Source organism: Equus caballus, chromosome X, assembly GCF_041296265.1.
Source record: "Equus caballus isolate H_3958 breed thoroughbred chromosome X, TB-T2T, whole genome shotgun sequence".
NCBI lineage: Eukaryota > Metazoa > Chordata > Mammalia > Perissodactyla > Equidae > Equus > Equus caballus.
The window spans coordinates 73790505-73813956 of record NC_091715.1 but is presented as its reverse complement, the minus strand read 5'-3'; the positions used below and the strand labels follow the sequence as shown (position 1 = coordinate 73813956).

General features: G+C 36.8%; 1 protein-coding gene and 1 long non-coding RNA gene across 6 annotated transcripts in view; one reads left to right on the top strand and one right to left on the bottom strand.

Annotated features, from left to right (window-relative positions):
• Positions 1 to 7814, bottom strand: part of GPR174 (G protein-coupled receptor 174) — a 39767-nt gene extending 31953 nt beyond the window's left edge. For 2 of the 5 annotated variants that reach the window (XM_005614297.4, XM_005614298.4), the window contains exons 1-2: positions 781 to 1275; positions 475 to 608 (exon numbers count right to left, since the gene is read on the bottom strand). Coding sequence is in view for 1 of the 5 variants with exons in the window: in XM_070258424.1 (XP_070114525.1) it covers positions 475 to 608; positions 7676 to 7694 (153 nt within the window). In the remaining 4 variants the exon portion in view is untranslated. Of the gene's footprint in view, positions 1 to 474; positions 609 to 780; positions 1276 to 7675 lie in introns of those variants that run through there. The other 3 variants (XM_070258424.1, XM_005614296.4, XM_023633326.2) reach the window with 3 other exon arrangements.
• LOC138921985 (uncharacterized) lies at positions 1476 to 22188 on the top strand. Its single transcript, XR_011435054.1, has 2 exons — positions 1476 to 1819; positions 21736 to 22188. It is a non-coding gene; the product is annotated as an uncharacterized lncRNA (long non-coding RNA).
• Positions 22189 to 23452: the final 1264 nt, after the last annotated feature.

Sequence of the window (23452 nt, the reverse complement as noted above, 5' to 3'; positions counted from 1 at the left end):
CTTATTTGTTTGTAGCTCATTTTGAAAATAACACAAATTTAACCATTTTAATGATTCAGCAGATAAAAATATCATCTCCAAAGAGTTATAGCAAAGAAAAGATAAAAACCATCCTGCAAATTCATACAAGTAACTCTACTTAATACAGAGTTGGTTAAATTACAAATGTTCACAGGGCTATTTTATTCAATATCAATTGAGTGAAACACATGAAAAACCTCTCCATGTCAAACTTACATTTTTCCAAGTTTAAAGTTACCACCCCCCTCCTACCTCAGGCAGCCAACCGTATAATTATTTTTGCTTGTGCAAATACCAAGGAAATGACATACCAGGATGGTCCGGGTTCATTATATCCATACCACCCTTAGATCCGACAGGTTACCCAGACCTGGTGTGAAGAGGCCAATTCTAAATATCAAAGGTGAAAGGCACAAATGAGAGCTAATTAAGCATTAAAAAACTGGAGCCTACCGTTTCAGTTTCTTTCTGTTTTCTCCAGAGATCTTCAAGGAATTCATGCCACAGCCACTCCAACAAGGACACTACTGCTCTGTGCGTCAATTCCGGCTCCTTGTTCTGAGAACGACCAATCCAATTCCCCTTCACTACCAAAAAACAAAAAAAGGAAAGAAAGTGAAAAGGAAAGGAGAGAGAAAGAAAGAAATACACAAAGGAGGGAGGGAGGAAAGAGTAAAAAGAAAACAAAACAAAAGAAAGCCAAAAGAAAAATAAAGAAAGGAAAAGGAAAAAGAGAAGAAATAAAATTCTCATCATTACCTAACCACTACCATGTTGGAAAACATGGTAGTGAAATGTCAGAGTGAAATATGCAAGCCAGTCTGTGCACATTGAACATTTCCGTTTTCCAGGGGGCAGCTTGAGCTAGCTTGCTCTCTCTCTCTCTCTCTGATTAATGATGCAGGGCTATGCTATGAGCTGTACATAGAGCCTGCAAAGCTTCACATTTAGCAAAGAAACTCCCGTTTCTATTTATGGGGCCACAGTGCATTGTCTTCCAATCCTGTGGTTGCACTCAGCTTTGAGTTTGTGATAATACACAGCCTATTTGTTTATGGAACACTTTGCTGCAGCTAGTTGCCCTCTGGCCCCTCCCATAGATAGTGGACCGCTGCAGTCTTCACTGTGATCCTTTCTCACAGCCCCTCACAGTTGTTTTGTTCAGGTACCAAAGTGCACACTTCCTAAGGATGTGCCTTAAGTAGCTGATGATGGGGATAACCTCTGCCTAGGGTATTCTTGGATGTACAAACCTCCGAACTCCTGGCATTGAAATAAATACTACCCTACTCTTTAAGAGGAATTTGGAGATACTTCACTCACCTCCCACTTCCTGTCCACCCACTCCCCCTACCCTTCAGAGTCCCTGTGACCAGGAAGTGCAGGTAAACCCCCATTTCCTCTCAGTGGTTAGGGAGGATCGGGTGAAAAGAGGCTGGTTTCCTGTAGCCCAGACCCATCACCACAGCTTCTTGAAGATGGTGTTCCAAGGAGCCTGAGAACCCCAGAGCCCAGTGCCACACTGTATTAGACACCTGACACCCCACCACCACTACCACTACCAGCACTGCTGGAAGATGAATGAGAGGCAGCTAAAGGCAATCCCCAAGACTTTAGTAGTATTTCTGGATCAGAGCAAGGGAATTTTTCACATAGGCCATGCGAGAAAGAAGTATGTTAGTTCAGGTCTGGTCTAATGCCAGAATATACCTGCGTGGTATTTTATAAGGAGCACCTGTAGGACTCTCTGCCTCAAAATACTTCCTTCACTAATGCCTGAAACACCAGTCCTTTGGAGGTAAGCAATCCCTTCTTCCTGAAGTCTTGATTTTCATGTCCTGATGCTGCTAAAATACCTTGCTTAAAAACCTTGGTGTGAATGAGTTTATTAGAATTGGAAAGATGGGAGTAGATGGTGGGAGCAGGATATAAATTGAAACTGAAGAGATCCCAGGACGGGAAAACTGAACTGCCAAAAGCAATCTTTAATCATTTAATACTAGGCAAATGGGGGAAAATATAAAAGGAAAAAGGGTAAATTAATCTAAATTTGCATTAGGTCAGGTATGTTGACAACAAACCAAATACATTGCCACTGCTTTGTCTTTTTATTCTGTAGTCCAAGGTCTGGCGGAATATAAAGGTAATGCTTTGTTTGTTTATTTAAAGAAACTTTTCGTACGTCCTTTTGGTGTGCCTAGAGTTTATTGTGATGCTCTCTCTCCCCTAACACAGCCTTAGCTCTGTTCAGCAAACGTCTGTTGAGTAACTGCTAAATGAAGACCAGGGGATCAAATACAGCTGGGGAGGAGAGAATGAGGGAGTGAGAGTAGGAGAGGGCTGATGGTAAAGGAAAGGGAGCCACCTCCTAGCAGGTTTTTAGAATCTAGTTAAGTAGATAAGACATTATGCAGTTGCCTCAAATATAAGTCAACACGTATGTGAAGAGGGCCTAAGAATGTAATATGTAGTGTTGTTAGATTTCACAGAGGAAGTCAGAGATCCCAGAGGGCTAGGGTAAGAAATGGAATTTCAAGATGGAAGTCGGGCAAATTTTCCAGGAGAAAGAGAGTTTGGGCTGAGCATACTAAGAATGGCAAGATTTCAATAAGTAAAAAGCAGAAAGGTATTATTCAGATTTCTAATAACTCATAAATTGTGCTGCTTTGTACAGGCTCACCTTCTGGTTTCCTCATTTTCCTCCTGTTTGCTTCCACCAAATAAGCTTTGGATGCAGGCATATCAGTCTCCTTGAGTTTTCAGCCTGCTCCTTGAGTTTCAGATAGAACTCATAGGAGCCAATCTTCATGTGTTTTGAAATAAAACACCTAGTGATGAAATTTCCTGAGCTAGCTGCACTTACTTTTCCTATTTAGGTTAAGGAACTTTAGCCTGATTAGAATCAAAAGAATACTCCTATAGGAACATTGTTAAATTCCATTCCAAATTGGGCAAATAATAATAGCATATCAGAGCTCAATGGGATGAATGATAATTTAGTTTAAGCTCTCATTTTAAAGATGAAAAAGGTAAGAGAGAAGGAACCCTGTTCATGTCTCACAGTGACTTAATCATAAAACTGGGACCTAAACCCAGGTTTCTTGACTTTTAACACAATGTCCCCACAAAAGTCATTTCCATCTGGCCAATGTCTCCTGACATCTATGAAATGGGTGATTTATTTGCAGTTATGTCATCTGTGGCAAGGCTTTGTCTTGTTTAGTTCCAGAGGAAAGGTCAAATATCAAACAGACTCAAAAGCTAAGTTCTATGGCTCTGCCTTTATACATAAAAGGGTGGACATTTTGACTCACTTAGATCTACTTAAAAAGGAAAATGGTCAATCCCACTCTAATTAAGGATACAGATCAAGACAATTGCTTTATCCTTTCTCAATATTGTAATTCTGAATTGTAAAATATATTAAAGTGGAAATAAAGGAAATGTTTGAGCTTTTATTATTGGTTTGAGGAGAGAATTTTCTTTTTAATAAATATCTCATTATCATCTAATGTTTACTTCATGATTCTAAAATTACTAAGTTTCAAGTTAGCTTCTTTGTTGTGTTGTACATTAATATTACATGATACAATATAGATTATCATTAATATAGGTTTACTAAACATATTCCTACCATCAGAACTGCAATTTTAAATACCAGAATTTCTCTCTTTCCAAGAAGTTTTTATAGTTTAAACTTTCATTGGTTGTGATTCAATTATGGCTAGCATTTGTTTAGCACTCAATATTCTGCAAAGTGCTTTATGCTTTGTTATGTAACTGAACAGAATTAATGCACCATCGTCAATAAAATATCAGAGTGCTGCAATTAACAAATTAAAATACATTTTAAAAAATTTAAATTATTTTCTTTGGGGAGTTACCAGTTCAAGTACTAATTATACTTATTCCTAGTTTAAGTAAAATACTTTCTTTTGTGGAAAGGGAGGGTATTTTATGGCCTGAGAGTTGGCAATGTGCCAGGTACTGTGCTACAAGTTTTACATCATTGTCTTATTTACTTATAATCAAAATAACCCTATGTTTAGGTGCTATCTGTCCCGATTTTCCAGTTGAAAATACAATCTCAGAGATGTTAAGTAGCTTTCCCAAGATACACAGCTTTGATAGTCAAGAAATGTTGAGAATTGATTTGCAGTATTGAAATTAAGATCTCAAGACAGAAAATATCATTGCCAATTGTCAGGCTAAAGTGCTAACTATTGATAAAGTATAATATTGCAACTAAATTCTATTAATCATAAATAGACAGACAATAAAAGAAAAACTTTTAAATGTAGATCCAGGAGATACACAGGGCCAAGAGAAAAATTCTCACAGCATTGAAATTATGAGGTAATGACATAAGAGAGATTCCATATTTAGGGAACTCCCACATAGTCCTAAATGGACTGCAAATATCTCTAAATATCTCTCAGTACCAAAACTTCAAGCAGTCCCAGAGTAGATTGCTTGCTCAACTCCTTCCTTTTTTGCCAAAATTTTCAGTTATATTTGATACCTGTATGTCTTGTTTTTCCTTGGGAGAGAGTCTCTGACTTGATCATGGAAGAAGGTGGGAAAACAAAATTCACTTTACAGAAATTTACTGAATCCAGGAAAAATTGAAGGAGAATTGGTGGAAAGTTGTTTCTATCCCAGATAAATAGCTCAGTGGCCAAATGCAAAGAGGCAGTTTACTCAAGACTGTGTTCATTTCCAAAACCAATGTAATGAAATTTAATTTGTTCATTGAATTTTTATTCTTTATCTAGAAACTAAAAGAAATGATAGATGGTCGAGAGCACAGTGTCCAAAATAAGAAATATTTGTGTTATCAGTATTGGGACAGATTTGGGGCCTGAAGGGAGCCTAATTTGTTATTTCAAAAATGTCCAGAGAACATTATACTAAAAGTCGCAGTGTAAGTGCAAATGAACCCTGGATTTCCCAATCAGAAATAGCACTCAAGAGAAAAGAGCAAAGTGGTGCTATTTGGATCTATATGCTTGGACCAGAACCTGAGGCAGGAGTGATTTTATTGCTATTGATTTTAAGTCTTTATAATTATCAATAAGTAGTTAGTGAGGCTATCTACTGTATTAGATCCTTGATGATAGGGGATTCAACTGGAGCCCACAAAGGTCACTTTATACAGCCTGTATTCAGATATACACACGTAGACAAAGCCCTACAGAGAGACAAACTCCCTTATCCATAGACAGACTAGAAGGTCACTTATCCCACACAGTACAGTACTCAATACAAGTGTTATATCCCCCAAAAGCCCATTCACATACCTGCCACCAGGTCTGAAAAGTCAGTATTTCAGGTGTGTTCTTTTTGGTTCTTCCCCTTCTGTGTCCTTTTTTCAAAAGTAAACTCTGTTGAGAAGGGTAATGTGTATAGCCTGAAATTCCTTACTAAGTGTAGGTTTATCAGGTAAATCTACTCTCAGTAGAGACCCTGGCAGTTTCAGGACAATTAACAGGAAAGGAATGCTGAAGACGAATGGGAAGGGTGTGGGGAAGTATCCACCATACAATTTTGCCTTGGGCCAAACATGCTGACTCACAGAGTATTGGAAGTAAAAAGACTCTTAGATGTCTTCCTGTGCATGAGTTTTCAATTGTGAGCCATGCATGGACTTCAGAAGGTCCTGGAATCTCTCAAAGCATGTATGAAATTTTCTGTGAGCACTCATATGTGCATTTTTCAGACAAACAAGGTCCGTATTTTAATCTTATTCTTGAAGGAGACTGAGACCAAAAAGATGTTAAGAACCACTGGACTAATGAGCATTGTCAGGTCAGACTCTCTCTGCTATCAGGAAATGCAACATGGCAGGAAAGGCCCAGCAAGTGAGGGTATTGAGATAGTCATCCCCCAAATAGTTACAAACCGCTGATCTGTTCAAGTTCCTCCTTTTACAGGTGAGGAAATTGAAGCCCAGAGAATTACAGATCTTGTCCAATATAATAATCATGGTGAGCTCAGTGGAAATTATTTTGAATCTAATGAGAGATTATCTCTCTTATTATCTATTTTCCTTGATATTTCCTTTCTGAGGGTCACTGTGGGTAGAAAAGAGGGTGCTTAGTGTGTTAGATACAGACTTACGCTGGTATTTTCAGATCTGAGTAATGGAAGAAGAGGAGAGATGCTAAAACGGGAAATGTTGAACAAATGTTGCCATAATATTTGATGAAATTTTAAAGCACAGTTTCTTCAGCCTAGAGAATCTCTGAAATTATATGTAATTTTTTGAGTGAGTGAGTGTGTGTGTGTGTTTGTGAGATCCTGTGTGTGTATTTTACTTGGAAAAGGTTCTACAGTTTTCATAAGCTTCTTAAGAGTCCATTATCCCAAAAAACTTAAAAATCACTGACCTCATTTTTTCAGTTAAGGCAACTAAGGCCCAGAGAGGGTAAGGGATTTGCACGTATTTTCATAGCTAGGAAGTAGAAAAGCCAAGACTAGAACCCAATCTCTTAACTTTGGTTCAGTGTTTTATGCCCTGCCCCCAAGCAATCTCTTTCTTCACCACCTTATCTTTCTAAATAACATGCATTTTTGTCTTTCTCCTATTTATTACCTGTGGGAAAGACCCAATAAGTTATACTCAAGACAAGGGACACTGTAGACGCAATACAGAAAGGGCTTTTTAAACTAATGCAAAGAAGACTTCTGAACCCTAAATCATTCAACCAATGTATTTTCAAATGGATCTAGCCACTGTGGTTGTGGTAAGAAGTTTAAGCTACATAGGTTAGTATTTTAGTTATAGACAATCTAAAACAGACTCTACTTAATTTAGACAGAAATGAATTTATTAAAGATTATTAGATAAATCACTGTATCTCCAGGAGAGACAAAGAACCAGGGTTAGATACCACATAGGCAACGACAATTCAGCCAAGAGCAATGCCCAGTCACACCATGAAAATATTCTAGCAGAAACACCAGTACGGTCACCATCCACCACTCAGTACTTATGACATTAGGGACTGGATGTGACACTCTGCCCAGATTCTCTAAAAGAATCATCAGATGCCTCTGCCATAATCATTTCCAGAAGATATACCCCCTCCATATGGCCTTATCCTCATATTGCTTTCTTCTACTTCCAAGTATCATGAAGTTTCCTCTGCTTAATCAAACCTGGTCACATGCCTGTATACAAGTAGCCAAAACAATTAATTAAAAAAAAATGTGTGTGATATCTTAGTGTAGTTTTGATTTGCATTTCCCTGATGATCAGTGATAATGAGCATCTTTTCACGTGCCTATTGGCCATCCATATATCTTCTTTGGAGAAATGTCTGTTCATGTCCCCTGCCCATTTTTTGATCAGGTTGTTTGAATTTTTGTTATTGAGTTGTGTGAGTTCTTTATATATTATAGAGATTAACCCTTTGTCAGATATATGACTTGCAAATATTTTTTCCAAATTGGTGGGTTGTTTTTTTGTTTCAATCCTGTTTTCCCTTGCCTTGAAGAAGCTCTTTAGTCTGATGAAGTCCCATTTGTTTATTCTTTCTATTGTTTCCCTAGTCTGAGGAGTTATGGTATCTGAAAAGATCCTTTTAATACTAATGTCAAAGAGTGTATTGCCTATATTTTCTTCTAGAAGCCTTATGGTTTCAGGTCTTACCTTTAGGTCTTTGATCCATTTTGAGTTTATTTTGGTGAATGGTGAAAAATAATGGTCAATTTTCATTCTTTTACATGTGGCTGTCCAGTTTCCCCAGCACCATTTGTTGAAGAGACTTTCTTTTCTCCATTGTATGCCCTCAGCTCCTTTGTTGAACATTAGCTGTCCATAGATGTGTGGTTTTATTTCTGGGCTTTCAATTCTGTTCCATTGATCTGCGCACCCATTTTTGTAGCAGTATCACCTTACACCCATTAGAATGGCAAAAATAATCAAAACAAAAAGTAACAAATGTTGGAGAGGTTGTGGAGAAAAAGGAAAAAAGGCACCCTCATACACTACTGGTGGGAATGCAAACTGGTGCAGCCACTATGGAAAACAGTATGGAGATTTCTCAAAAAATTGAAAATAGAAATACCATATGACCCAGCCATCCCACTACTGGGTATCTATCCAAAGAACTTGAAATCAGCAAGTCCAAAAGACCCATGCACCACTATGTTCATTGCAGCATTATTTACCATAGACAAGACATGGAAGCAACCTAAGTGCCTATCAACTGATGATTGGGCAAAGAAGATATGGTATATATATACAATGGAATACTACTCAGCCATAAAAAAGATAAGATCATCCCATTCACAACAACATGGTTGGACCTTGAGTGTATTATGTTAAGTGAAATAAACCAGATAGAGAAAGACAATCTCTATATGACTCCACTCATATGTGGAAGTTAAACATGTAGACAAAGAGAACAGATTAGTGGCTACTAGGGGAAAGGGGGGTTAGGGGTTGGGCACAAAGGGTGAAGTGGTGCACCTACAACACAGCTGACAAACAAGAATGTACAACTGAAATTTCACAAGGTTGTAAACTATTGTAACCTCAATAAAAAGTTAAAAAAATAAATAAACGAGAGATTTCCTGATGAAAAAAAATGTATTTGTATGTATGCATACATGCAATGTAGATCCTAGTGTTCCAGAGTCAATAGTACAGGCAGCCAAACTAGAAAGGGGTTAGAATGGGCGTTGGGTCACAACAGAATATCTTCCCTAGGAGGTAACATTGGTCAACTATTTTGTATTGTAGTATGCAAAGGGGGCTAGGATTGATGGGAAAATTAAAAAATCACTCAAAAAACTATTTAAAATCAAAAGTGACATGTTGAGACCCCTTAGGATACTCCTAAACCATTTAACTTCATAGTGAATTGGTGTGATACAAAATTCTTTGGAATTTTAGTTTAAGCCAAATAAGATTAAGAAGATATTCAAAAAGGTAAAATACCCTAAAGCCATGTCTGCAGTCCTTAAACTGGAGTGCCTGTTTTAGGAATTGTCTGGGCTTCTGCACGTTCCCATAGAGAATTGACTATATCAGGAGTTTGAAGAACTAAGGAGTGGGACCTTGCCAACTCAGGAATGCCTGGTCCTGACTCAAGAGCACAGTGAGGCAAAAACAAATTAACAACAGAGTAAATGGAATGGGGATAGATAATTGGGTGCTAGGTATGGAGGGAAAACAAAGGGGCTGATAGTTGAGAGGAAAGGAAGAAGGAAAGATGGATTAAAGCTAGAGATGGTGAAGAGGTATGATTCAGCTAAAGTGAAGAATGAGCTGTCCATAGGCAACATTCTCTGTCTGTGCTGAACTCTGGGAGGAGACAGTAGCCTTGGGGGACCAAAGAGGTGAAGCCAGCTGGAGGCCACAGTATGTTGATTTTCCTGCCTTCTACCTCAGCTCTGACTTAAAGGGGCAGAGGCTTGTAGATTATCAAGATGTTTTTCTTTCCTGGGACCTATAGAGGAGAAGTCATTGTAGGTGTAATCTTTATAGATGAATCATAGACAGTAGAAAAACAAGAATAATCAGTAGGGAGCAACTTTTCCTTGGCTTAGGAAACTGGACTAATTTGGTTCCATCACTCCCTTCTAACCTCAAGGGTTTGATAAAGCTCCTTTTGATTGAGGAACAGGAAATTAATTTGAAACCATCTATCAGAGTGGAATATACACACCCAAATGTATATTTTTTCTTAATTAGGCTGTGCAGATTTCATATGTCACACTACCTATCTCCAATCTAGAATGTGTGTACGTGTTTTGAGCCCATTTTCCCAGTTGTTTTGCTTTGGAAATTATACTGAGCAACAAATGGAATCTTTAATTTTGACCTGCTTTTCTAATTTGTCTTAGATCAAAGGTACTTGAAAGCATTTATCAGCCACTGCCTTTTTATTTTTGCTTGCCATCAGTTATTAAAAAACAGTCATATCTCTAGCTTACCATAAGCATCAAGTGAACTGTTAGTAGGAATAGCCTCAACTCAGTTCTCTGTTAGCCTAGCAAGATGCAAGTGATGCAGTAGTGACTAAACTGCTCCTTTTGCTGCTATGTAGGGGAGCAGCTGAGTCCCTGGTCCCCCATACTAAAAGGCCATACTCCCTCCCAAGTAATTAATCAAATATGCAATAGGTGATTTCCAAGCCATCTGACCTTTTTTGAGCCTCTTCATGTGTCTCATTACTGTTCCTTTCCCTCTGTCTTCCACATGCCTTGGGAAAGGGAAAAAAGTGTAGGCATTTTAATCCTCAGGAATTATCATCACATTAACCAAGTCATCCTCTGCCCTACCCTGGATGTTTTAAGCAGGACTCATGTGAAAGTGACTGAAACCCAATTCAAACTGGATTTAGAAAAAAAATGTGTTAGCTCATGTACCTGAAATTTCCAGGACTTCAAGCATTGCTAGATCTAGGTTCTCAGAGAGTGAAAGCAGAAATACGTTTCTTGTCATATCTTGTCTCTTATTTCCTCTGGCTTGGCTTCATTCTTTGGTAGGCTTTTCACAAGTGGTGATAAGCTGTACTCTCAAAAGTTCTGCAAGATGAAGTAGAGCAGGTATTTTAATACTCTTACTATACATGAGGAAAATGAAACAGAAGATTAAAATACTTGAGAGGATCGCTTAAGGTCACATAGCTATTTAGGTATGTGACTGTATCAGACACCTAATATCCTTTCAGATCTGGATTTTACTCCAGGTGTTGCTGATGTAACCAGCTGTAGACAGATATAACCTGACAACATCATACCTCTACCACACCACATATATATCTCTCATTTTTGGCTCAGGATTTCTCTGTGCTGCATGAGATGCCTACTGGAAAACTTGGAACTGTGACAGAGCCTTGGAAAAGTTCATCATTGGAGATCCAAAAGGATCTCAAACAGGGCTGGCTGTAATAAGATGGGTTTTAAATAGGAAGAATGTCTTGCCTTACACTTATATCCCAAAAAATGCAACCAGCCACTTAGAGAACAGGAGCGATGTGGCTAAGCAGCATAACATACAGAAAATACTGATGAATTTCAGCCGACAGCTCAGGCTCAGTGAACAGCAAGCAATAATCACTTCCAACAACAAAAAATAAATGTTGTCTTAGGCTGAATTAATGGAAATAAACTATGTAGAATGATGAAGGTGATAGTTATATTCTACTGTGAGCTTAGTCAGAGCACTCCTAAAATAGGTTATGAAGTTCAAGCAGTCACACTTGAGGAGAGAATACAATGAGAAGAGAGCTTCTAAGATGATAAAAAAGGTATTTACAAGAAAAGCAGTTAAAAGAATTGAGAATGTTTAGTGTGCAGAATCTGAGAGTTTGGGATGGGGCACGTAATCTCTACCTTTAAATAACTCAGTGGTGGTTATCCAAAATAATAACAATATCTTACTCAGTAATTACTATGCACTAGCTACAAAACCAAGCGCTTTACATGAGCAGAGCAATCAACACAATCCTAAAGGAAGAACTGGAAGCAGTAGATATGAACTCCCAAGAGCCATATGCTTGCTGAATGTAAGAAAAAGCATTCAAGCGATTATTGATGTCAAAAGTTAAAAAAGAGAGCATAGGCAAGCAAAAGAGTTCCCTGTCCCTGTGGAAGTATGAAAGCTGGACTGTTCATGATGGGGATTGCTCTGGACTGAATTGTGTCCTCCTCAAAATTCTATGTTGAAGCCTTAATCCCCAATGTAACTATATTTGGAGATCAGGCCTGAGAGGAGGTGATAAAGTTAAATGAGGTCATAAGAATGGGGCCTTAATCCAATAGAGCTGGTGCTCTTATGAGAAGAGGAAGAGACACCAGAGTGCTCTCTCTCTTTCTCTCTCTCTCCTTCCCTTATGTGAGGGCACAGTGAGAAAGCAGCTATCTGCAAACCAGAAAGAAAGCTCTCACTGGAAACTGAATCCTTCTAGAACCCAGATCTGGAACTTTCCAGCCTCCTGAACTATGAAAAAATAAATTTCTGTTGTTTAAGCCACCCAGTGTATGGTATTTTGGTATGGCAGCCCAAGCAGACTAAGAGAGGGATGTTGCAGAGGAGATTTAACAAAGGAAGAAAACTTAGGCTACACCAAAGATTCTAAAATTGTTTGAATAAGCCCTGGGCGATCAGCAAAGGCAGGACTCCAGGCACACAGCTCAAAAGGTTCTAGGTTAAAATATTTTATATAGAATTCCTTTGTAAAAGTTCATTTGAATAAATAGTTTGAATGCTTTAAAAATATTTGGAAAAAATCGTTGAAGTCCTTAATCTTTTTGATCCTTTCCAAACTTGAGATCATACAGCCATATGGCACAATGGTTAAAAGCAAAATCTCTAGAGTTCCACCTGGGTTATAAGTTTGGTTCTGCTACTCACTAGCTCCATAACCTTGGACATGAAATTTAACTTCTCAGTGCCTCAATTTCCTCGTTTGTAAAATGTGGATAATAACAGAACCTACTATATGGGGATGTTGTGAGGTATAAATAAGTTAGTATTACCAAAGCACTTAGCAAGCTTTCAACATGTTAGCTATTATTATTAACATTATTATATGAAAAGCCACCATAATAGTTTGTAAGAAGTTCCAAATTCACTCTCAAAGTATGGCTACAAAATTTCTCATTATTCAGATATCCAACATTAGCACAATATTTTGCTGCCATATACAGAGACTTCATCACCTTCCTTTGACAAGGATGGGGCTTGTATTTCAATAGCTCAAGACTGTAAAGGAACTAAAAAAAGGGAAGGAAGTCTAATACCGGATGTATATTTATTGGGGAGAAATAAGAAAAATTGCCCATCCTCACTCCCTTTCCAGATTTGTATAGATTTACCTATGCGATGTGTGTTAGTAAAGGACTAAAATATTGACTTCTCCAAAATATTGCCCCATCCCTTCCTACCATTCTTCCCTGTCCCACAAATTGGAATTCCACTGCTTAAACCAGGAATTGGCAAAGTATGACATCCAGGTCAAATCCAACTTTTATATACTCTTGACTTCATCTATTTAGACTATTTACGGAGTGGTACACTATCACTATAATCACATTTTAGAAGACTTTAGAACATTTTCAAAAGCCCCAAAAGAAACCATTACCAGTCACTCCCCATTCCACTCCCTCCTCCAGCCCTAGGCAATCACTAACACATTTTCTGTCTCTATAGATTTGTCTATACTGAACATTCTATATAAATAGAATCATAAAATATGTGGCCTTTTCTGACTGGCTTCTTTAAATTTGCATAGTGTTTTCAAGATTCATCCATGTTGTAGTATGTATCAGTATTTCAATACTTTTTATTGCCAAGTAACATTTCCTTGTGTGTATATATCACATTTTGTTTATTCATTCATCAGTTCATAGAAATTTGGATTGTTTTGACTTTTGAACTATCATGAATAAGGCTTCTGTGAACATTTGTGTACAAGTTTTTACATAGGTGTAAATTTTCATATCTCTTGAGTAAATATGTAGTGGTGCAATTGTTTAGATCCTGTGGTAACTCTACCTTTACCCTTTTGAGGAACAAACAGACTATTTTCCAAACTAGCTATACCGTTTTACAATCCCACAAACAATTTATAAGGGTTCCAATTATTACTCCATATCCTTGCTAACACTTATTATTGTCTGTCTTTTTTTATTATAGCCATTCCAGCAGGTATAAAGTAGTATTTCACTGTGGTCTTGAGTTTTGTTTCCCTAGTTCCTGGTACTATTGAACATCTTTCCATGTGCCTACTCCCTACTTGTTTAGCTTCCTTGGTGAAATATCTATTAAGATCTTGTGCTCATTTTTATTGGTTTACTTGTCTTTTTATTGAATTATAAGGGCTCTTTATATATTCTGGATACAAGATGTAAAGCAGACATATAATTTATAAACATGTTCCCACAGTGTATGGATGGTCTTTTCACTTTCCTTATTGTGTCCCTTGAAACACAGAAATTCTTAATTTTGATAAAGTCCAACTTGTCAATCTTTTCTTTTATCACTTATACATTTTTTGTTGTTATACAAAAAACATTGCCTAAATTAAAGTCATGAAGATTTATTGCTATGTTTTGTACTAAAACTTTTGTAGTGTTAGCTCTTACATTTAGGTATATGATCTATTTTGAGTTAATTTGTGTATATGGTGTGAAATAAGGATCCAATTTCATTCTTTTGCATGTGGATATCCAGTTATCCTAGCACTGTTTGTTAAAAAAAGACTATTCTTTTTCCAATTCTTGACCATAAATATATAGGTTTCTATTCGAACTCTCAACTCTATTCCTTTCATCAATATGTCTATCCTTATGCTAGTACCACATTATCTTGATTACTGTTGCTTTGTATTAGGTTTTGAAATTGGGAATTGTGACTCCTCCAGATTTGTTCTTTATTTTCAAGAACATGGATATCTTTCCATTATTTAGATCATCTTTAATTTCTTTCAATGATATTTTGTAGTTTTCAACGTACAAGTTACACTTCTTCATTACATTTATTTATTCATTTATATATATGTTAATTATTATAAATGAAATTTGTATTCTTAATTTCATTTTCAGGTTTTCATTCTTAGGGTATAGAAATAGAATTGTTTTTTGTATATTGATCTTGTATGCTATAACCTTGTTGAACTTGTTTCTTAGTTTTAACTATTAGAGCAATTAATTCTAATATTAGTTTTAATAGTCTTTTAGTAGATTTCTTAAGGTTTTCTTTACACAAGATTATGTCATCTCTGAATATAGATAGCTTACTTCCTCCTTTCTAATTTAGATGAGTTTTATTTCTTTTTCTTGTCTATTTGCCCTAGCGAATACAATGTTAAATAGAAGTGGTGAGAGAAGACATCCATGTCTGATTCCCAATATTAGGGGGGAAACATTTATTTTTTCACACTTTCACCGTGGGTATGATGTTAGTTTTGGGTTTCGATTGATGTCCTTTAACAGATTGTGGAAATTCCCTTCTCTTCTTACTTTATTGAAAATTTTTATTATGGTAGGGTGTTGGATTTCATCAAATGATTCTTCTGTGTCTGTTAGAATAATCATGTATTTTCCCTTTTAATTAACGCAATGTATAACATTGATTTTTGGATGTTTAAACAGCCTTGCATCCTTGGAATAAGTCCTACTTGTTAGTGGTACATAATATACTTTATATTTTACTGGACTCAGTTTGCTAGTATTTTGTTGAAGATTTTTGCATCTATATTCACAAGGGATGTTGGCCTGTTGTTTTCATTTCTTGTGATGTCTTTATCTGGCTTTGCTTGTAGAGTGCTACTGGCCTCATAGAATGAGTTGGGAAGTATTTTCTCCTCTTCTATTTTTTGGAAGAATTTGAAAAGGATTAGTATTAATTCTTCTTTGTTTGGTAGAATTCACCAGAAAAGCCATTTGGTCCTTAGCTTTTCTTTGTGGGGAGTTATTTATCATTATTATTATTAATTCAATCTTTAAATTTGTTATATAGATCTGTTCAGATTTTCTATTTCTTCCAAAATCAGTACAGTAGTTTATGTCTTTCTAAGAATTTGTCCATTTCATCTAAGTAATCTCTTGTGTTGGCATTCTGTAATTTGTTGGCATACAGGTATATCACAGTATTCCTCTATAATCTTCTTTATTTGTGTAATTGAGTAGTAATGACCCCTATTTCATCCCTGATCTTTAGTAATATGAGTCTTCTCTCTTTTTTTCTTGACTAGTTTAGCTAAAAGTTTGTCAATTTTGTTGATCCTCTCAAAGAACCAGCTTTTATTTACATAAATTTTCTCTATTTTTCTATTGTGTCTTTCATTAATTTCCACTCTAATCCTTATTATTTTCCTCCATCTGCTTTCCTTTGGTTTACTTTGTTCTTCTTTATTAATGTCTTAAGGTAGAAATTTAGGTTATTGATTTGAGAAACTTGCCTTGTAATATAGTTGCTTATGGATAAAAATTTCCCTAAGCACTGTTTTAGCTCCATCTCATAAGCTTTGGTGTGTTGTGGGGTTTTTTTTAATTCAACTCAAAGTATTTTTTAATTTCTTTCCCATTTTTTTCTTTGACCCATTGGCTATTTATGGATCTGTTGCTTAATTTATCCATATCTGTTATTTATAAAATTGTCTCTCTGTTTATTTCTAATTTCATTGTAGTCAAGGTACATACTTTGTGTAGTTTCCATCATTTCAAATTTGTTAGTGCTTGCTTTATACTCAAGCATATGTTTATCCTGAAGAATATTGCATGTCTACCTGAAAAGAATGCATGTTCTGCTATTTTTTGGTGGATTTTTCTATAAATATCTATTATAGTGTTAATATATTATATTTCCTTGTTGATATTCTGCCTAATGATTCTATTCATTATTAAAAGTTGGGTATTTAAATCTCCATCAACTATTGTTGAATGGTCTAATTGTCCCTTTAATTCCATCAGTTCATGCTACACATATTTTGGAGCTCTCTTGTTAGGTACAAACATGTTTATAATTGTTCTATTTTACTAATGAAATTTTAGTAATTTCATTACTAAGTGAATTTATCATTATAAATGTTCCTCTTTATTACTAGTCACAGCGTTTGTAACAATGTTTATTTTGTTTGATCTTAGGATAGCCACCCCAACTCTCTTTTGGTTACTATTTGTATGGTATACATTTTTCCATCCTTTTACTTTCAACCTATTTGTAGCTTTAAATCCAAAGTGTGTCTCCTGTAGACAGAATATAGTTGGATATTATTTTTATTTACTTCAATCTGCCAATCATTTCCTTTTGATTAGATCATTTAATTCATTTAAATTTAATTTTATTATTGACATATTTGAATATTTGTCCACATTTTTTTCTTTCTGTATGTCTTCTGAATTTTCATTCCTTTCTCCCTCCTTTTACTCCTGATTTTTGTACACAAGTGAAAATTTTACAATATACCATTTTTATTCCTTTAAAAATTTTTAACTGTATTTTTAGTTGTTTTCTTAGTGGTAGATCTCAGGCTTAAAATATATATTTTAACTTATCAAAATCTGCTTCAGATTTATACAAATTTAATTATAGTAAGATAAAGGAACTTTATTCTTATATAGCTCTATTTGCCCTCTCATTTTTCTGCTAACATGTATCAGCACAAAATATATAGGAGATATACATCTCCTAGCTTCTTTAGAAGAAATAAGATTATATATATATATATGAAAAATCAACAATACCAAATTAAAATTGTTATTTTATATAATCTTATTTATTCTAAATAAACTAGAAGAAAGGAGAGCACAATACATTTATATAGGGTTTTAAAAGATATATTAACTTCCTTTTTTATCATTTCTGATTCTCTTCATATCTCCCTGTGGATTAAAATTACCACCTAATGTAATTTTCTTACTGTAATACTATTATTATTCAATATGTTAAATAAATATTTGTTATAATCCCTATAATACAATTGTATGCATATTATTTTATACACTTACGTTTTAAATTATTTTAGAAAAGAAAGGGAAAGATATGTAATTATGCTGTCTTTTACAATTACTTGAATAATTATGTTTACTTGAGTTGTTTGATTTTTCATGTGGATTTGAATTGTAGTGTAGTATCACTTCCTTTCGGCCTGCAGAACGTCATTTACTATTTCTTGCAAGACATGTCTGCCAGCAAGAAAATCTGTTTTGGTTTATCTGTCTTAATTTCTCTCATTTTTGAAACATACTACTTCTGGATGCAGAATTCTTCGTTAATAGATTTTCTTCCTTTCAACACTTTGAATATATCATCTCACAGCTTTGTGGTTTTCATTGTTCCTGATGTGAAGTCAGTTGTTAATCTTATTGTGGCTCCCTGTACATGCTTCTTGTTCCCTTTCCACTTTCATGATTTTCTTTTTATCTTTGGCTTTCAGCAGTTTGACTGTGCATCTGGTTGTGGACTTCTTTGTGTTAATCTGATTTTGAGGTTGTTAAAATTTCTTGGATGTGAAGATTGTGTTTTTCACAAAACTGATAAAGTTTGTGGCTATCAATTCTTTAAATATTTTTTCTGTCCCTTTATACCTTTCCTCTTCTTCTGTTATTTCTTTTATGCATGTGTTAGTCTGCTTCATCTTGTCCCACTTTTCTCTGAGACTCTGTTCATTTTCTTCAGTCCTTTTCATTTTGGTTCTTCACATTGCATAATCTCTATTGATCTATCTTCAAATTTGCTGATTCTTTATTCTGAAAACTGTACTTGTGTGTCTTTCCATTGAGTCTCTCACTCTGTTCATTGTGTTTTTCATCTTCAGAATTTCCATTTCTATTATTTCTCTTTATTGATATTTATTTGATGATATATCATTTTCATATCTTTCTCTAACTCATTAAACATGATTTCATTTAGTTCTTTGTGCATATTTTAATAGCTGCTTTGACATCTTTGTCTGTTAAGTCCAACATCTGGGCCCTCTCAAACGTCATTTCTATTGCTTGCTTTTTTTTTTCTGTGTATAGGGCACATTTTCCTGTTTCTCTACATATCTTGCATTTTTGTTGAAACCAGGACAAATAATATATTGTAGCAATTCTGGATACTGAGCCCCTTACCTTGCTGGGGCTTGTTGTTTATTTGATCATTTGTTTATTTGGTTAGTAACTTGGCTGGACTACTTCTATGAAGTCTATTTCTCCTGCATTGTGCAGCCTCTGATATTCCTTCTCAGATTATTTTACTATTTTTTTGTTTAACCTTCTAGTCTGGCTTCTCTGGTTCACCCCTGGTTCATCATAAGTCGCTTATTGGTCAAAGATTGTGCTCAAGCTCACTAAGCCAGTTAGATTTTCTGCTTTTACTATTGGAAGTGTGTGTGGCTTGGAGACTGTTTCTACACGTCAGGGAACTTGGATTTTGCTTCACTTTCAGCCTGGGATGAGTAGCTCAGAAGTTCCCTGTATGGTTGCCCTTGAGAGAAATTCCTTCTTTGGTCACACAACCTTGGCTGCGTGCAGTCTTCCAGACCACCAGAGTCGAATGTAATCTTACTTTTTTTGCCTAGATTCTTAGGAGACACCCTGGGGTCAGAATAGTTTATTATTTTGCCACTGTTTTGTCAGAGGTTGTGTTTAAGCTCCTTCAATCCATAAGGCTTCCACCTTTTGCTGATTGATTGGTATATGGCTTGGGGAATGCGTTCAAGTCTTCCCCATGTCCTGCTCTGATTATTCATGAATAGTAAATGCAGACAGCCTTTCCAACCCCCAGAGTTGACTCTAATCTCAGGAGGGTTCTTCTTGGCTGTCTCTTTCTCTAGTTGTCTCTACTAAATTTCTGGCTCCTCTGCTGTTTTCCTTATATCAGAGCTACTGGCTGCCTCTTAATTGCTCTCCACCAAAATCTTCATTGTTTTAACAACGCCCTTAGACGTGGAGTTCTCCACTCTCAGTTCCAAATGTTAGTCCCCTCAGGCAAAACTGTCCTTGTGGCTTGCCCCTTCTCTTGGGCAAATCTTCTATGCTGTTGCACAGGAGCCAAGGGTGGAGAGAACATACTGCTTCTCTTGGAGTGACATCCCTGCTCTATCAGTGGTGTCTGGGGAGTCAGGGAGAAGTACAATAGCCCCTAATTTTTTCAGCTTGACTTTCCTGGAATGGATCCTCTGCTTTATGAGCAAACTGGTCTGGGGTCAATCAGGCACCAGTATTCTTTGTGACTGCTGGGGCAAAGTCCTTGCCTTATGAGTTGGAGCTGGGTGTCAGGAAAGACCTCCAGTCATCTCAGCCATGTCTTCTGGGAATAGATCTTGAGCAACATAGATCTAGCGGAGTGCATGAGATAAGCATATATACTGGCCCTGTCAGGTGAAACTGTAGAGTGCCCAGAGTAAAGCTTCCATGACACAGAGCTGAGTAGGGCAGATAATGGGAGAAGTTCATCACTCAAATGCCAGACTCTGAATTTTATTGCTGAGATTTAGGAGGTTTTCTTGGATAAATGTTTCACTGTTTCCTGTGTGCTGCTTAGATCAATTTTCAGATAATTTAAATGGTTTCCTATAATTTTCACCAGTTAAATGCTTGTTGCTCAAGTGAGAAAGTCTGCTGAGCTCCTCACACTACCAACCTGTTTTTATAAATAAAGTTTTATTGTAATACAGCTATGCTCATTTATGTGTGAGCTCATTCATGAATGTATGTATGTATGCCTGCTTTTGAACTCAAAGGCAGAGCTGAGTAGTTGCAACAGAGATCATATGGCCTGAAAAGCCTAAAGTATTTACTATCTGGCCCTTTACAGAAAAAGTTTGCCGACCCCTTACTTAAATAGACATTCTTTTGAGTCAATCAGCCTTCTCTTTTAAGATGCAAACCATCTCAGAGGCTGTGAGGGATATAACTAGGTTGACCAGTGATCCAAATCATGTTGTAAATTAGTATGATCAGCTGCTCTGAGGGAATGGGGATTCCAATTTGGGAGCTGGTGCCTATGATCTGAGAAATACCCAGGGATTCTGAGGATTTTAGAGAAGGGAAGGCCTGGATGGAGGGCTGAAGAAGGGAATTTTGACTAGTAAAATGGCAAAATGAGGATGTAGAGTGTGAGGGGAGTGATGGAAGAGAAGATCCACTGAAGTGCTAAAAAGATGTTGAGAATTTCATGTACCCAGGTTCCCTTGATACAGTTTGAGTCACTCTTGTTTGCTGACTTCAATATTTTCAAGATTATGCTTCCTCCCTTATGGCAATTTACAAGAAAAATGCACATTTTTAATTTTCTGACTGGTAATATATCAAACACCGCCTTTTAGAAGGTGTCCTCCAGCAAGCTCCTAGCCCTCTCCTCCTTGGAGCTCCAGGCACACAGGGGTACACATTTCCCATGCTCCACTCACTGTTACCCGGATGGGATACAGCTTTTGCAAATTTGGCTCTAAAGCTGCGACATTCCAAGCATGATCTGTAATTCTTCTGTTAGCCCACAGCTGTGCACTGCTGTTTCCCTTGTTATGGAAAGCTCTCTTGTCTTCCTCCTAGGTGTTTGTACTCTGTCCGTGACTAAATCCCCTCTGCACACAGGCACACCTAGGTTATTCAGTTTCCAGGCTCTCCAGGCAACTGGAGAGTAAGGAAGCATATTTTCTGAGATAATCTATAAAGTTGAAATCAGACAGAAGTCTTTTATAATGGAATCTTTCTTTAACCGCAAAGTACCTCTGCTTAGATGGCTATTTTCTTGCTGCAAGGTTATACCTGACTTTCAAGTAGGGTAAAATGGAAAAAACTACTGACAAGGAGTGCTGAGCTGGGCTCTTGCCCCAGACCTCCCACTAACTCAGAATGTAACCTAGTTACCCCTGCCTCCATCCACCCAGGCCTGTTTCTTCCGCTATAAAAAGAAAGTGTTAGATTAGATGATTTCTGAGGCCACTTCCCACTCCACAAATTTCTGAAATCTACTAAATCTTTGAGGTTTTTTTCCCAGGTGTGTTCTCTGGGTTGGTTTGGTTTGGAAGGGCTTCCTACCTGAGGAGGGGGAGGGGAAAATTTTCCAAAAGCACATAGGGCCCAAGGTATACATTCCCCATGTACCATTCCCATAACCCAGTTTGTGCCACAGCCTTTGCAAATTTGGCCGCAGAGCTGTGAAATTCCAAGCTTGAGGCATAACCCTGCATTTCTCCCACAGCTGTGAGCTGCTGTCTTTCTCTGCTCTTGCAAGTCCTCATAGGCCCTTTCTTTCCACTTCAGGATTTACACTCTTTGGAGCATGAAAGCCTCACATATACCTGTGGATCAGCACCTTCTTCCTTCAACTGTACAGCAAATATTCATTTAAAACAAAGTATATGGCTTTGGGATCTTGCCTCGTGAGCAACTGAGGAAACTAGAAGATACATACAATTAATTCTAATACAAGTCTTATTTAAGAAAGTATATAAAGAGCTAAGCTATTGAGCTATGTGTAATAGTCTCAGACATGCAGCTTAACTTCTGTAATTGAAAAAATATATGAGATTCTCTGGACACTTTTTATTATCTGTCAAACAAAGATAATAATACCTGCTCCACTCACTCCATAGTTGTGGGTGCTCACCTTAATTAATGATGTGAATGCAATTTTAAAAGTATCAAGTACTGTACCCTGCATATAGCAAATGCTTTCAACATGTTTGTCAATGGTAATAAAACGGATTGTTGCTACTGTTGTTAAAACTATTTTTAAAAGAATTGTTGACCCCTATTGTGTATGTACGGTAGCACAGACAACTCTGGCCACCTCAAATCATTACTAATTGGGATGATGGAGAGAGGAATACTTTCAGGTGGAGAAGCCAGCCAATTTATCAGTACAAAGGGCTTATTTGGGGATCTCAACATATCTTTACAGTGAATGATGACAGGAGAACCTTGATTCTCAGAAACATAAATTTTTGATTTTCTATCTTTCCAATGTAAATCTCTTAGAACTACCAAGGTGTGTGGCCAGATTCACCAAAAAGACCCTACAACAAGTATCTCTCTGACTTTCCTTAAGTACTTGAAAGTCCCCAAGTAACACGTTCTATGTGTGTGTGCCACATGTGTGCCTGTGTGCATACGTACACACACACACATGCACACATGTCCATGCCTTTGTTTAAAGTCTTCATCCCAGATCAAATGAAGTAAGAGACCTTACACATAATAGATGGGCCGGCCTGGTTGCATAGTGGTTAGGTTCAGTACTCTGCTTTGGCAGCCTGGGGTTTACAGGTTCAGATCCTGGGTGTGGACCTAGCACCACTCTTCAAGCCATGCTGTGGCGGCATCCCACATAAAATAGAGGAAGATTGGCACAGATGCTAGCTCAGTGACAATCTTCCTCACACACACACAAAAATAGATGTGAAATAAAGATTCATTGAGTGTGTTGAAATGACAGTTCCCTTTGATGAGCAAGCTGTTCTTAGTCATTAGCATCTTAATGAAAACTGTGGAGCTGAAGTCAGAACAAGAGGTCAAGAGTATCTTAATGGGAAGAGGGGAGAAGAGATAAAAAACTGGAAATTGAGGGGAAAACATTTTTTCATGGTTTTCTCTAGCACTGGCCAGAGCAAAAATACAGGTGTAGCCTTCTGAAATCAGGCTTGTGGTAACTGAGAAGATAACGTGCCTCGAATGCCAGGCTTTGTGCATCCAGGTGAAAGTAGAGTTAATGCAAATGCTGGGTTATTTATTTTTTATTTTCAAAAAAATTTTGGAAGTGAAGTGGAGCTCAGAGAAAAAACCCTGACTTTATTTTCCTAAAATTCCCTTCCATTCTCATGATGGCTCATTGAAGAGAATAAAATTTCTGTCAGAGTAATTGTCACCATTAGGGTAATTTTTTTGAATTTTTAAACTCAAATTTCGGGAATTTACAGAAAGTCCATTATCATGGAATTTGCTTGGATTCTCTTTATTACCCAAACATAAAATTTCCCAT